The 16,827-nt window shown below is 39.4% G+C and overlaps 1 protein-coding gene across 3 annotated transcripts in view; it reads right to left on the bottom strand.

The window, feature by feature from the left end:
- Positions 1–16,827, bottom strand: part of REV1 (REV1 DNA directed polymerase) — a 94,556-nt gene that overhangs the window by 56,933 nt on the left and 20,796 nt on the right. For all 3 annotated transcript variants that reach the window (XM_024213552.2, XM_024213570.2, XM_024213560.2), the window contains exons 4-7: positions 12,660–12,828; positions 4,806–4,958; positions 1,888–2,609; positions 62–169 (exon numbers count right to left, since the gene is read on the bottom strand). In XM_024213552.2, the coding sequence (XP_024069320.1) occupies positions 62–169; positions 1,888–2,609; positions 4,806–4,958; positions 12,660–12,828 (1,152 nt within the window). The remainder of the gene's footprint in view (positions 1–61; positions 170–1,887; positions 2,610–4,805; positions 4,959–12,659; positions 12,829–16,827) is intronic.

Raw genomic sequence — 16,827 nt, 5'->3', positions numbered from 1 at the left:
CAAGTGCATTTTCAGTATTGTATAAGTGATTTTTGACATTTAAAAATATATGAAAACTGACCTTTGAGATCAGGCCTATTTCGAATACCCACTGATACAAAGAAGCAATCCATATCCATGTGCATTATACAGCGCTGATGCTTGGATGAACTTAAGACAGAAACATTACCTGGTATAAACAAATACAAACAGAAATTTTGAAACCTAATTTACAATTTTTGCAGTACTCATGTTAGTCATCAAGGACTGATATAAGATGTTTCCAAATACAGTGAAGTTATTTATATAACCTTCCTCACCCAACTATTAAACTGCCTTTAAAGAAAAAATAAAGTTTATACTATTCAATGCTCTACAATATAATAGAATGCAATATAACAACATTGTGGAAATGTAGCTATAAGTTTAAAAACACAGTGTAATGTCTACAAAGTGAGGCATCATACCCCATGTTATCCCTTTTATATTCCCACAATTAACATTCTTCACCTTGTTAAAACAAGTCTGTTTCCAGGAGTTTACTATATATACTAATAATTAAGTCTTAATATTCACCATGCTAAAATTCAATCTGCAATGGAATGCTTCTTCAGTTTTGATCAAAAGTCAGAGCAGTCATTATCTCTGCACAATCTCTTCTCTGTTCACAGGTGTTGAATGATTTTAAAATCTTTTCTACAATGGGAATTTCAGTCATCAGTGTACCTACACAGATGCAAACCCTAGCATAGGCAAGCAAAACAGCTATAAGCTGCAATTTACACTGATGCATCTTACTCCTGCTTGAAGCTGGGATAAGCTCCATCAGATCAATTGTCACTTATAGTAATTTCCCCATGTACATTATAGAATTTGAACTGGTGCAGTTACACTGGTGGCTAGCCACCAACCACTGAAATTGGAGCAAATCCCAAATGTGGACAATACCTAACACTCCATCGTGAAAAAGTATTTCAGATCAAGAAAACTGAATTGCTTCATTTGTCAATTGGCAAAGGAGGAGAGGAAATAAACAGTTTTTAAGGCCCTGTTTTCAAACATTTAATCATTTTATCTCATCTATCATCTGTCTTTTTAGTTTTTTTAAAGAAAAGTATTGCTCAATATTATACAATTAGGGAAAACAAAGGAATACATAATGACAGTTTGATAGCTTAAAGAAATAAAAATCTCTACTAGAAGTAATGGTCTGCCTTTCATCCTTAGTTAATTAGGAAGAATAGTTTTGCATGTTCAAGAATATATTGCTAAGATATAAGATGCAAAATAATATTTAGGCTACTACTATACTTAAAATATTTAAGTTCTGGTCATCTTGTTCTTTACATGGATGCCTTCAGTATGGCATCTGCATGCACTGCAACACACTTACAGAGCCAATTTTTGTTCTAGATCAGATCAGATGAAGAAGGGTCACAAAGATCCAAGAGCATGTATCAGTCTTGGTAAAAAATTCTCATTTCAACTATAGATCATTTCCAACTGATACTCAACTTAGAAATCTTCAGTATGAACTGTAAAAAGTAGCGAGTTAGATTTTCAAAGAAAAATGTAAGAACAAATGCCATCCTTTGTTTGTATAGATAAAAGTGTTTATGCTCAAGAACCCAAAATAGCATGGCAATCTCTGGAAGAATTAATTAATAATTCTACAGAAAAGATTTGTGTTTACAACTGAATTTCATATTAAGTCCCAATTTGCTTTTAAAATTAAAAAATGAAGGCGGCCCGTCAGACTTTCATTTTTCAAAATCACATAAGTAGCTATTTCATATAACCTCACTTTTGAATACAGAAAGCTCACATGTTTAATCTTGATCAGCTGCCTATCATAAGAATGAAGGAATAGAAAACCTTTTTAAGTAAAACTGTCAAACAAGTATCTACCTGTGTCAGCTATCATAAGTGCAGACCTGCTCGCTTTCAGTTTTTTTAACTTTTCCCTTCCCGGAAAGACACCATTGTTTTTTCTCTGCAGGGTATTGACAAATTCTGTCAATTCACACTTCCATGTAGATATGTGATGCAGTCTTGAACGAGAGTAAAAGTCAGAAATAAAACTGCAGTCTAAAGGTTTGGACAATGATGAGGGAGTGGCCTTGCTATGAGTAGGTACTGAAGAAGTGCTTTTTGTGCTTAAAGGCCCCTGAACAGTGGAGTGGTGAGCACCATTTATTTTAGTATTACTGTGCAAAGATGAAGATGAGAATGAATTACTTGTAGTCCTATGTGGGTTCCTTAAAAGCTCTGTGTTTTTGTTGCTTTCCTGCAACTGCTGCATAGTGCAGTCTCTAAAGTCAATGATGCCTTTTTCAGTCTTCCCCTTCTCCTGCACAGAGCCTGGAGAGAACCTGTTTGCAACTCTGTTGCCAGAGGGCACCACGCAATCCTGTGTCTGTAAGGCACTGGTAGAATTGTGAGTATGTCCATTAAAAATGGCAGTGCTGTCTCTGTGATGCTGAATTCCATTTTGTTTCCTCCCAGGAAAGACCTGCTCCAGCTCCATAAAGCCTAAATCTTCACTTTCTTCTTTCTCTTCCTCATTCCAGCTACTGATTCCATTGGCTTTGATCTCATTTTCAGTCTCGTACTTTTTTATTATGCAATTTCTAGAACAGACAAGAAAATGTCATTTAATAATCTTACAGAAAGCAAAGATACAGTTCATCAAGAAGTAATTTTAAGTATTTACATATACATATACAAAATATATATAATTTAGGGATTCTGAATGCTCACATGCAAACTCCTGGTAGGTTATTAGAGGTAGAAGATTATATGACTTTATTACTAAGTTTGAACTATGATCTTTCATCTCAAAAAGTCAGTATTTTCTGTACACAAACTTTTGCAGATTCGCTATAATATTACTAATATAAGAGTTAAAGATCACTCCTGCATTAATCATGCTTTCTCATTAGTAAGGCAACTTTCTCTGGATTTACAGATATCATATTTGATGAAAGACCATGACCAACACAGTAATTTGGATTTCTGGGATTTCCACTCCTTGGACAGCACTAATAATGTAAGGCTGCTGGAAGGGAATATCTTCCATTTTATCCAAAGATGCAATTTTTACACTCTTTGTATAATAGAAAATGTTCATTGCAAAGATCAAAAACTTATTTCTCCTTTTGGGAGGAGGATTTAGGATAGTTTGTTGAAATCCATTTGGTTTTCTCCTAGCTAAAACTTGTTCCAGATCTATAAACTCAAAATAGTCACAGCTTTTGGAGATTTGTTTTCTTTAAGCAAAACTGTTTGCATATTATGGATGTATAAAAATAAACAGCAAGTGTTGTGCCACAGGTACATTAGCTATTTACTTTTACCTTGAAGACAAAACTTTTACCTCAAAGAGTAATACTATAATAATACCAATGAATAAAAGTGCAATTAAAATTAGACTTTAAGAGTTAAGTGGATTCTTGGTCTATAAAAGCCTATATACTCCCACAGAAAGCCATTTAAACAAACATTCAAAAAGTGATTGGTAATTAGCTACTTGACATGCAAATAAAACCAGAAAGATAATTAGCTGTGATAACAATTCATCTAAGCTTACTGCAATTATAAACTACATTAAACGTATCAACAATATTTTGGAATAACTGTGTTTGGGAAGCTGTTGTTTCCCAGTGGCACTGACTTAATAGAGTCATAGTATACAGTAAGTTTTAAAATTCAGAATGGTTATTTTAGACATTTATGAAAGTCTGAATATTCTTTTCATCCCCAAATTATTACCAGCGTAACATTAAACTAGGGTTTAGGTTACTATAATATCACCTACTGATGAATGTAAGGAAAAAAGAAATGTTTCGAATGTACATACTGTAGGAACACTTTCATTTGTCACTAGCTATAGGTCCAATTCCATAATAAACTGAATCCTCCTTGAGAGCTGCTATGCCGGATTAGGTCTACAATCTACTAAAACAAGTATTAACTGACTTTGTGTGTGACATATAGGAATATAAACTACTATTCTGAATCTGACCTGGGGCCCATCTAATCCAATATTCTGTCTCAGACTACAGCCAATACCAGATGTGTCAGAGGATTCTGCAAGAGACACCAAAAACGGGCAATTATGGAATAACTTGCCAATAGGAGAAAATTTCTTCCTAACCCCACTCCCTCCCAAATCAGTTAGAGACTAACTTGTACCTACAAGCGTTAGGGTTTATTCCCCCTCCAATTTTGTTCTTTATATTTTTAAAATCCTTTAGAATATAATTCGTTTTCCTTATCCATATACATGTCCTCCCGTTGAGTTTTGCTAAATTCTCAAATGTAAAAATGTCCACAGGCAAGTTATGCATTGCAACATTTTAAACTTATTTTTTTCAGCTATATTTATTTATACTTGCTCCAAAACCTTTACCAAAAGGAATAATTATCTCAATGTATTATTCTTTTTAGACCAAAGACCTAATTTCAGTATCACTGGTTAGATTCTTTTAATGTGTGCAACACACATTGTTTCCATACAGCTGTGTGCTATACCCATTGTGTCCTACAGTAGAAACATAATGGAAAAGCGTGGTACAGAGGCCAAGGCACTGGACTCAAAAATAGGATATCTGGGTTCTTCAAGTCCCAATTATGGGACCCTAGACAACTTATTTCATATCTCTATGCCTCTGGTTTTCCATCTGTAAAATGTGGATAATGACACTTAACTTCCTTTGTAAAATGCTTTGAGATAAGTGATAAAATGCTATACAAGTATCATTTTAAACTGATTATAACTGACCGATCAACAGCTTTGTCAGTATTAACAAACTGGAAACACTTACACCCTGTTGTTGAGCTCTTTAGCTATATTGCTAGGACCTGGCATAGGATCTTCAGGTTTGCATATGGTATTAAAGTTGAGACCTTTCTGAACACTTGACTGCTTTGTGTAAAGCTGATATGGAATGTATGAGAGGAGATGTCCGGCTTTTATGCTGAAACAGAAAAGAAGCAAAAGTTTATCACTCAAGGCTTTCAGAAAAATATGTAAACTAACATTATCTTAGTTATAATAGGCTAATACTTTGATCATTACAATTTGCTGTCTTGCTATACGCGCTTTTCTCTGCAGTCCTTTAAGTGTCCACATATTTCAGTTGTGTTATCTGAACCTCTAAAGAGTTGATGTATTGCACCTAACTGGGGAAAAATTGTTTTACATTTTTAAAAATGTAAGAAGTTCAAGATATGAAATGAGGATAGAGTAAGTAGGATGACAATAAAATTGATAAATACTTTACACACTCTGAACTGCTAACAAGAATTTTAACGATTGTTCAAGAAGTCTAGAAAGTAAGCATATAAGATGTGAAAGTCACATTTTTTTTATTTGAAGTACAGTAACTCCTCACTTAAAGTCATCCCGGTTAACATTGTTTCGTTGCTGATCAATTAGAGAACATGCTCGTTTAAAGTTGTGCAATGCTCCCTTGTAACGTCGTTTGGCAGCTGCTTGCTTTGTCCACTACTTGCTGAAAGAGCAGCCCGTTGTAGCTAGCTGGTGGGGGCTTGGAACCAGGGTGGACCGGCAGCCCCCCATCAGCTCCCCAATCTCCTAAGTTCCCTGTGTGGCAGCCACCCAGCAAGCTATCAATTGCCGGCAGGTCAGCTGTCCCTCCCTGCACTACCATGTGCTGCTCCTGCCCTCTGCCTTGGAGCTGCTCCTGGGAGGCTCCTGCTTACTGTGCAGGGGGCAGGGGCTAATATCAGGGTGTCCCCCTCCCCCCTGTTCACCCCATTTCCATAGAGCAGGGGGGCACGACAGGGCTCAGGACAGAGGAAGGGAGCGTGCTGGCAGCAGCAGCTGTCTCAACTTCCTGGTCTACTTAAAAAGGCAATCTACTTAGAGTGGTACTTAAAGGGGCAATGCGCATCTCTCTCTCTCTCTCACACATGCACGCACACAGGGTATGTGTCTCTGTCTGGCATGCTGTCTCCCCTCCCTCCATTCGTGCTGCCTTGTAGAGCAGGAGGCTACATTAACAACAACACGCTAACCCTTGAGGGCTCAGCTGAGTTCTAGTTCATCATTTAGCAGTAAGGCATTCCCTGGGAAATATCCCACCCTCTGACTTCCCCACCTCAACCAAGCTTCACAATCATCATTGCTGTGTACAGTATTAAATTGTTTGTTTAAAACTTACACTGTGAAAAAAATTTCCCTGGAACCTAACCCCCCTATTTAAGTTAATTCTTATGGAGAAATTGGATTCGCTTAACATCATTTCACTTAAAGTTGCATTTTTCAGGAACATAACTACAACATTAAGCGAGGAGTTACAGTACAATAGACCAAAATTAAGCACACTTACCACAATAACTGCTATACAAGTATAGCCAAAAAAATTCAACAAATATTCATTCAGCAGATGTGATCACAAAAAGCAAGTAGCTTTAAAAGGGGTCAGTACTTTATTGGTCTGATGGACATCAATACTTCAGTTCCAAATCCTGGACTTTAAGTACCCCATATTCACAATATAATAGAAATGTTATCAACTAATTGTCTCAGATCAGTGATGTGCTGGGAAATCCATTTAATTCTGAACACTGTAATAGACAGATGCACTCACTTCAGGGGAAAAAAAAAAGTCAGAGATGGGAATTTCACTAGGATCTGATTCACCTTTAAAAAGTTCCCTCAGCTTCTGGAATTCTACAGACTCAACTGTCCCCTCCTGTGAGGGAATACACTGGCAGGGAAGAGAAGAAAGCCTCCAGAGGTTCTTCTCATGAAGATTTGTCATTCATCATTCCAGTTCCATGCTTCTGGTATGCCCTGTCTCTACCCACCAGACCTGCACTGTTAGGCCTTGGAGAAGCTGGTAGCTTCCTCAGGAGCCCTTCTCCTTTGAAGTGGGATCCTGACAACAACAAAAATCCACCCAGAATGAGATTTTAATCTTTCCTTCCTGATCTCTGATGGTGGTGGTGGTGGTGGAGATGATGTGCTCCCTTCCTAGCCACTACCCCTTCCCCTAACCACAGGCAGATCTCCATACTGCACTCTGGAACAGAGGTGTTGCTGATGTGGATGTCCTTTTTACCCCAGGGAAGGGTGAGAGACTTATGAGAATCAAATAATCAGACTAGATTCAAAGCTTTTACGAGAGGACACACAGAGAGAGATGATTTATCAAAACCATTTATTAACACCGCAATACTTTTTTCTCCATGATATATTTCCTAACTAGCTTAGACCTGTACTTTATTAAGGGACTTAGCAGGGGAAAAAGCCTCTATTGGCTGTCATGTTACAATTAGGGAAGAATGTAGAGGGAGATCATGTTACCCAATTAGAGAAACAAACTAGTTAGCATTTTTAGAGAGAACTGGGAAGGTTTCTAGGGAAAGGTGTAATCAAAACAGCTACAATAGAGAAAGTCCCCAAAACAGATGAATTAAGTACATTTTGATACATTTATACAACTTAAATGACATTCCTTTATGAATACTGTGAATTAAATGACATTTCAAACCTTTCAGGTATAAAAAATGTTGGTGTAGCAACCAAGCATTTATACTCCTGAAGTATGAAATTTTTTTCATATCATCACATGAACTTGAATAACCCAAAGTGACAGTCACAAAATTATCCTGTCAACTTTGAATACAAACACAGTACTTAATACTGGTATTTTCTAGGCTGAGATTTTAGCCGTTGGTGTAACTGCATCGGTCACACACCTACCATAGACACTGTCTGCACTGCGATAGCTCACCCCAATTTCAAGCTGTATTACACTGCATCAACAGCTAAAATCCCAGTGTAGACAAGGCCCCAGTGGGTATGTCTAGACTGGCATAAGTCTCAGAGCCCTTGTCTACAGACCTGGTCTCATACTACTGCAGTAAAAACAGCTGCATAGATGTTTGGGGTTGGGCTGAAGCCCAAAGGTCTACACAGCTGTTTTTAAAGCCCTAATGCAAGCCCAAGTCTATAGACCCAGGACCTGAAATTCTCTGCCACAAGTTTTAAAGTGCAGTCTAGACATGCCAATGACCTCCTGGAGTAATGAATTCCATAGGCTGATTATATGCTTCATAAAACAGTATTTCCTTTTATTATTTGCAAATCAAAATTATACAACTGCCATGAAAATGTATTGGCCTAGGGACAATATCTATTATCCCACCCTGTACTACTGGGGGGAAAAAATGTCCTTTTATTCACTCATTGGGGGGGTGGAGAACCCTAGCTAGCTCTGGGGAAGAGGAGCAGAATTTTGTGAGGCTATTCTAAACAGACTTCCCTTTTATTTCCAGTTTTTCCTCCTTCTTGTATTATTGAATGAGATTTTAAAAAAACCTAGGACACGTTGTCAATTTCCACTGTGTTCTTAGTAATACTGCAATTCCTCTCTAATTTTTACAATCTATTTTCATATTTAAAACCACTAACCATTTTTGTATCACCATATTCAGGACCTTTAAAACCTCTGCTCTATCTATCTATCTATCTATCTATCTAGAGAAAGAGCGCAGAGGTTTTAAAGGTCCTGAACTATATCTTTCCTTTGAGATGTCCTCCAGTTTTTCAGATGATGTACCATTATTTTGTAAAACAAAATTTGTATTATAATACAACATCCATTTTAATGTGCTGAAACATCCTATTTCCTTCAATTGCTGAGGTGTTTTGATAATTTCAGCTCATGTATTGCTTTACATTTATACCTGATATATTTCATCCGCAACGATGCTCCTCAATTCCTGTGTGTGTTAAAATCTACCTAGAAATGACTCACAACCCCCTAAAGATTTTACTAATCTAAACAATTAAGTTATCAAACTTCAGTTTTCTACTTACTTTCTCTGCCAATTAAGATTCTGATCTTTCAAGCTGCTGCATTCTCATTTCACACTGGAGTCACTAGGTGCCTCAAAGGATCAAGCCTTAATATATTAACAGTCTCAACACTTAATTTCAACCTACTATTAACTGGTCTTTACTATAAAGAACTGTTCACGTTGACTTTTTTTTTTTTTTAAACACACAATTTAACCAATCTTTAATCTTGTCATAATATTTCCTTTATCCATCATTATTTTCTAATTGTTTCTTATGAGAAGTCTTATTAAAAGCGGTTGAAAAGCCAAGTATATTATGTCCTTCCAGTCAGTATTTTCCATGTTATTACATTTTTCAAAGAACTAATATGTTGGAGAGACATAATATCCCTTAAAGAACTTGAATTGGTTTGACTGTACCAGTTTATATTTATTCTAGTAATTTTACTTTATGCTTAATTACAAAATAGGAGCAGAGGTTCCCCCTGGAAATTAGGGGAGTCTCACGAGACTAATTTCTGGAATCTCCTGGCAACTTTTTTTTTTTTTTTTAAGACGTATCATGTTGGCAAATTTCCAATCTTTAAAAAGATGTGGTTAGAATCTCTCTTCTTAGGTATCTTCACTATTTCCCTTAGAATGATCAGATTGAATTAGGTTTAGGGTTAATTCTGCTTACGTCAGAACTTGAAAGCTTTGATCCAAACTGTCGGAGAACTCTCACTGATATGTAGAGTTGAAGCCCAGAAGGGACTATTAGATTACCCTGCCTGACCTGTATATCAAAGGCCATTAAACTTCATCCAGTTACCCCTGTATTGAGCCTCGTTACTTGTTTGACTAAAGCATACTTTCCAGAAAGGCATTCTGTCTTGAAGATAGCAAGAGGTGGAAATGGTAGTTTATCCCACTGGTTAATCACCCTCACTGTTCCAAATTAATGACTTATTTCTAATTTGAATTTATCTGTCTTCACCTTCTAGCCAATAGTTCTTGTTATGACTTTCTCTGCTCTCAGATTAAAGAGCACTCCCGTACCCAGTATTTTCTCCCCCATGAAGGTGTCTATACATTAATCAAGTCATCTCTCAATCTTTTTGACAAGATAAACAGATTGAGCTCCTTCTCCAGCCCTTGAATAATTTGTGTGGCTCTTTTCTGCATCTTCTCCAATTTTTCAACATACTTTTAAAAATACGGACACCAGAAATATGGGAGGAGAGGGAAGGGAAGGAACAGGCCTGTTGGTCTACTAGCCAGAAAATCTCCTGTTAACCAGTTGCCTCCCATTATCCTGTTGAGGTGGAGTCCTGAATCTGTAGTCCTCCCAAGAAGTGAGAACATAAAGTGAGAACTTCTTGCATAAAACAGGAACTACACAGGACTGAGCTCCCTTCCAGTTGGCATAACGTCCATGGGATTGGGGCTATCCTCCTAATAGCTAAAGGAAGGCAGAAACAAAGAGGGGAGAGGGGGCAAGTAAGCAGAAATAACGAAGCTGGAAGAAGGCGTAGGGCAATAAAGCAAAATTAGAGCATTTGGCTGTCCCTTCCACTTTCATCCACTGCACTGCCTGTTCCGCCCTGACTCCCAAGCCAGGGGATAAATAGGGAGTGAGGAACCCCTTCCCTACTTTGCATGGGGCCCAAGGAACATCAGGAGATATAGGGGACACAGGGTTGGGGTTCTTCACTCCCAAGGACTACCTCCTCCATCTTTGAACCCTGACATGCTTTAATGGGCACTTCAGTGTTCAACAAGCCTACTAGGCTTGTCAGCCCAAATGAGCCTGACACACCATCGGACAGGCAGCAGTTGGTTAAAAAAACTACTAAGGTTCATGGGTGGCATATCAGGGTGAGGGAACTTTCACTCCTTATGAGTAAAGCTGCGAGTCTTTCACGGAAATCACGGATTCTGTGACTTTCCAGGACCTCCGTGACTTCTGCAGCTGCAGTGGCTGGCGTGGCTGACCCCAGAACCACCCGAGCAGCTGGGGCAGTCCTGGGGCCAGCCACACCAGCTGCTGTGCTGGCAGCCCCAGACAACTGGTCCCAAGCGCTGCCCCGGAGCGGCGGTGGCGGGGCCCCGAGCCAGAGCCCCCTAAGCAACAGTGGCGGGGCCTCGGGCTGCCCCCTCCCCCTGGAGCAGCAGCGATCGCCGGAGCACTCTCCCACCCAGCACCAGTGTCTGCTGGAGCACACCTCCCCGTCCCAAGCACCTAAGATTTAGTTAGTGGTATTTTTAGTAAAAGTGTAAAGGCTATATTTAGTGGCAACTCAACATGTTTTAATTATTATCAACCAATGACAATCAACCTTTAAGAACTAAAGTACAAACACAAAACATGATTGACATTGATTACTTAAAGTTTCCTGCTTGATGATTTAAATCATGATTAAAATTGGTGATTTATATCAATCCACACTGGCAATTAAAATGAAAAAATAGTATTTCTGCTTATTCAAGTCTACGTACCCTGACAGATTATTAAGAACAACCAGATATTTTATGTAAGGTAAACTGTTTTTCATTTATTTAATGGTGGCTAATGGAGATTACTCTTAGACAATATCTGACGATAGCCAAACAGAAAACGACTAGCTCACACATTCAAGTTACACCTTATGACACATGACAGTTTAAAACGCAAGATATCTATACCATGCGGAGAAAGAGAAAAAGAATAGCAGAATTAATATATCACTCCATCAAAATTGTTCTGCTCTCCTTGGCACTGGTGAGGACTCAAGTGGAGGGCTGTGTCCAGTTTTGGGTGCCATGCTTCAAGAAAGAAGAGAACCCAGAGGAGAGCAGCTAAAATGATAAAAGATTTAGAAAACATGACCTATGAGAAAAGGTTAAAATACTGGGTAAATTTAGTCCTGAGAAAAGACGACTGAGGAGAAAATATGGTAACAGTCTCTAAATATGTTAAAGGCTGTAATAAAGATAATTATGATCAGATGTTCACCACATCTACCGAAGGCAGGACAAGAAGTAATTGGCTTTATCTGTGTTAAGGGTGATTTAGGTTCAATATTAGGAAAATCCTACTAACTATACAGTTAAGTACTGGAATAGGTTACAAAGGGAGATTGTGGAATCCCCATCATTGCAGGTTTTTAAGTACAGGATAGAGAAACAGCTGTCAGGGATGGTCTAGCACAGGGGTAGGCAACCTATGACATGTATGCGAAAGGCGGCACGCGAGCTGATTTTCAGTGGCACTCACACTGCCCGGGTCCTGGCCACCAGTCCGGGGGGCTCTGCATTTTAATTTAATTTTAAATGAAGCTACTTAAACATTTTAAAAACCTTATTTACTTTACATACAACAATAGTTTAGTTATATATTACAGACTTCTAGAAAGAGATCTTCTAAAAATGTTAAAATGTATTACTGGCACACGAAACCTTAAATTAGAGTGAAGAAATGAAGACTTGGCACACCACTTCTGAAAGGTTGCCGACCCCTGGTCTAGGTATAGTTGGTCCTGCCCCTGTATGAGGGGAATGGACTAGATGGCCTCTCGAAGCCCCCTCAGGATCTACATTTCTATGTTTTGAGGCCATCATGCAAATATGGAAATATGCAAGATTGCAATTTTTGAAAAAACAATTTTTCTAGTGCGTGGTCTGATAAACTAAAAAAAAACAAATTGGATTGTAATAAAAATACAATACTCAATTAAAAATAAAACCATAAATCTATCCTAATACAACCATTCAGAATGTAGTTTTTCTAGACATTTTCTTTTTTTAAAGGGAGAAGCCTGCTCCCATTGAAATGTACCAAATGCAAAACTAAACAAACAGTCAGATCACCATCCTTCTAATTTTACCTTTCTATGATCCATTCTGGTCGAACCACCTTTTCCCCTTTCAGTTCTTTTATTTTGGCATTTGGAAGATTTGTGGCAATGATGTGCGTTGTTTTGGATCTGGAATAGTACACATGGTATTGGCCACCATGCAACATCATTAACCTCCTTAATTCATCAGCTGAAGGATCTGTAAAATTAATAAAAATCTAACTGTAGAAGTAGTATTCCTGCATTTTTTGTCCCTGAGAACACTTATGGAATCACAGAAATTCAGAAATCTAAAACCATGGTCGATTAAAATGCAGAGCAACTTTTTTCTGAAAATCCAGTAATTTCTTAGGAGACTTAAGTCATTTATTCAAAATACAAGTAAACAAAGCCACAGAGGTTTAGGCAAATTGTCATTTCTCGAAAGACTGCTTCAAAAACAAAGATTTCATAATCAGGTTCATTTAAAAATGTTAAACAAGGCCCATTTTACATAAGCATCAACACACAACAAAATCAGAGAATTTCCTCCAGATCTTTTGATTGGTATTTTCCCACATGCAATGAATGAAATGCTGTATATGGCCTTGATAGAAAGCAGTTTATTCCTAGGAAGTAAGAGAAATTACTTCTTATAACTCTTTTTTGATATTATCACAGGATTCCTACTTTTGAGATTCCAGCTCAGGTGGAAAACTCTCTCAAGCTCTTCAGCTTTTGGCTCTCTGAAATATTAGTAGTTGAGGAAAAGCCCTCTCTTTGCTTACAAGCACTGACCAACTGCCAATACGTCAGCTCCAGTTAGAACCTGCCCAGTTAATTCCTGAATTATATAGAAAGCAAGGAATTCCCTAAAAACCAATCATAAAAACATAACATTTCAGAAATTAAAAGTAAAATTTTTCATATGTGTAAAACAATAATTATTCTTAAGGAACAGTCAAAAATAAAAGGCTACTACCTCAAAAAAAATTAAAAAACCCAAACTGAAACTTCTGAGTTATAAGGGGAAGGGAGAGGAAGTCTACCTGAAGATATCTTAAAAGAAGAAGAATTATAGGTAAATTTTCCATTCTTTAAAGCAGCGGTTCTCAACCGAGGCAGTACATCAACTCATCTAGATATTTGCCTAGTTTTACAACAGGCTACATAAAAAGCACTACCGAAGTCAGTACAAACTAAAATTTCATACTATGACTTGTTTCTACTGCTCTATATATTACACAGGAACTCCTCACTTAACATTGTAGTTATGTTCCTGAAAAATGCGACTTTAAGCGAAACCATGTTCAGCGAATCCAATTTCCCCATAAGAATTAATGTAAAGGGGGGGGGGGTAAGGTTCCAGGGAAATTTTTTTCACCAGACAAAAGACTAATACACACACACACACACACACACAGTATAAGTTTTAAACAAACAATTTAATACTGGTACACAGTGATGATGATTGTGAAGCTTGGTTGAGGTGGAGGAGTTAGAGGGTGGGATATTTTCCAGGGAATGCCTCACTGATAAATGAACTAGCAATTGACTGAGCCCTCAAGGGTTAACTCTCACACTCTATGAGGCAGCAGGAAAGGAGGGAGGGCCGACAGAGAGACACCCTGTGTGTGAGAGAGAAAATGCGCATTTCCCCTTTAAGTAGCTGACCCCAGGCTTAAGTACACTGCCCTGTTAATTAAGTCAGCTTGCTGAGACCTCCTGAGACCACAGCTACTGTCTAGAAGCTCCCTCCATAGTGTGTCTCCCCTCCCTCCCCCCGGCTCTATGGAAGATGGGGTAAGCGGGGTGCAGGAGCAGGGGGAGGGGGAGACACCCTGACAGTAGCCCTCCTCTTCCCCCCTCCCCCCGTACAGCAAGCAGGAGTCTCTGGGAGCAGCTCCAAGGTAGAGGGCAGGAGCAGCACATGGCAGTGGAGGGGAGGGACACAGCTGAACTGCAGGCAGCTGCTGCACAGGGAACTTAGGGGAGTGGGGAGCTGATAGGGGGCTGCTGGTCCACCCTGGTTCCAACCACCCACCAGCTAGCTGCAACGGGCTACTCTTCCTGCAAGCAGTGGACAAAACAGGCAGCTGCCAAATGAACTTTAAACGAGCATGTTCCCTAATTGATCAGCAACTTAACATCGAAACAACGTTAACCGGGATGACTAAGTGAGGAGTTACTGTACACTCCTCTCCATGGATCACCACCTTGTAGTGGTGGAGAGGCTTGCGTGTCTCAATGACCCCGAAAGCAATGCTGCCTGGAGTCATGTACTCCCTTAGGGTTACCCATGGCAGAATGGTCAAGGGCTAGATTCCAGACAACAGCAGAGCAGACGGAAGATAACTGCACAATGGAGGTGAAACTGTTGTGTAATGTTACAACAGCTGTGAAGGTGGATGAAGGCTGCAGCAAATAGAGGATCTCCAATCATCATGGTGCCCATGCCATTGGTTTCAAGTCCTCTATCTGTCAAGGATAGTGTGGTGACTGTTGTGCACTAGTCTCTCCACTTTAAAAGAAGTCCCGCACAGGCATCTTCCAGTTTTAGGGGAAAATAACATTGCACAAGTCAAAAGTCCGGTGGCGATCAGCGACCGGAACAGGACACTGAAATCCGGAAGTTCCTAGTTACAGACTGACACACAGGCAGTGGGTGTGTGATACAGTCGCCTTGCTCGAGGATTGAGGCGGGTCAAGCATCTTGGCCGCTGCACCCACGACTGAGCAGTCCTTTTTAGGATCCACTCTCCTCACCCCACAAGGGGTGGGGGTTATAAAAGGTACCCTAAAAATAGTCTTGCCTCTGTTTTCCCTGGCTGGATAGCCACATCCAGCAGGATCACCACCTCAGCGGTCAAAAATGTAAGAAACTCTTCAACTTTGGAACTTGGAACGTACGTACCCTGATGGACAACTCAAACAGCGACCGACCGGAGCGACGTACAGCCATTAGTGCTCGTGAATTGAGTCGGTTTAACATCAATATTGCTGCTTTGTCCGAAACTAGAAGAGATGATGAAGGACAGGTGAGGGAGGAGAAAGGAGGATACACCTATTTCTGGAAGGGAAAAATCTATAGATGAACACCGATTGCATGGAGTGGGCTTTGGTATAAAGAACAAGCTCGTAAGGTGCCTCTATGAGGTACCAGTTGGCATCAACAAGCGGTTTATGACACTCCAATTGAGGCTCACCAAAAATGAACAGGCAACTATTGTGAGCGCCTATGCATCGACACTGGATGCTGATGAGAATGTAAAAGAAGATTATTATTCCCAGTTGGAAACCATTTTATCGGAGACCCCTACAGAAGACAAGTTCATCCTTCTGGGGGATTTCAATGCATGTGTGGGACGAGACTCAGACCTGTGGAAGGGAACAATTGGGAAAGAAGGAGTTGGCAAAAGCAATTCAAATGGAATTCTGCTCCTGACCAAGTGTGCTAAACATGAACTTATTGTTACGAACACTCTCTTCTGACAAAAGGAAAAGTTCAAAACATCTTGGAGACACTCACAGTCAAAGCACTGGCATCTCCTCGACTACGTTTATAGTTCGTGCCCGAGATCATAGTGACGTACTTCTCACAAGAGCAATGACAAGTGCTGATGACTGTTGGACTGATCATCGCCTTATTCGATCCACAACGAAAATTAAGATCGCTCCCAAATGGAGTCTGCAAAAGAAGGTCAGGCGCAAGTTGAAGATTTGAAGGACCCTATTAAGAGTGACCACTTCCAAGCAGTCTTAGAAGAAAAGCTCCCATCAGAGTTTCTGGAAGAAATTGAGGAACACTGGAGCCAGTTGAGTAATCACCAACGCCTGTGAGGAGACCATAGGCTACCAAACCAGAAAACATCAGGACTGGTTTGATGAGAATAATGCTGAAATTGAGCAACTCATTAATGAGAAGAGAATGGTATTTCGTGTTTGGCAGAATGACAAATTGTAATATAAAGAGAGAAGCCCATGCCAAGGTGAGGGCGGAAGTCCAAGGTAAAACCAGAGAACTCAAGAACAAATGGTGGACTGAGAAAGCGCAAGAACTCCAACATCTCGCAGACCACAATACATGTGGTTTCTTTAATGCCACCAAGGCTGTTTATGGACCAATTTGCCATGGTATGAATTCTCTTCGCTTTAAGGATGGAACCACACTTCTGAAGGACAACAAAGCCATCAATTCTCGCTGGAAAGAACATTTTGA

The sequence above is a fragment of the Terrapene carolina genome, unplaced genomic scaffold, assembly GCF_002925995.2.
Source record: "Terrapene carolina triunguis isolate 2854851 unplaced genomic scaffold, T_m_triunguis-2.0 Scaffold21, whole genome shotgun sequence".
Lineage (NCBI taxonomy): Eukaryota > Metazoa > Chordata > Testudines > Emydidae > Terrapene > Terrapene triunguis.
The sequence above is the reverse complement of the archived record's forward strand: the minus strand, read 5'-3'. Positions and strand labels throughout refer to the sequence as shown.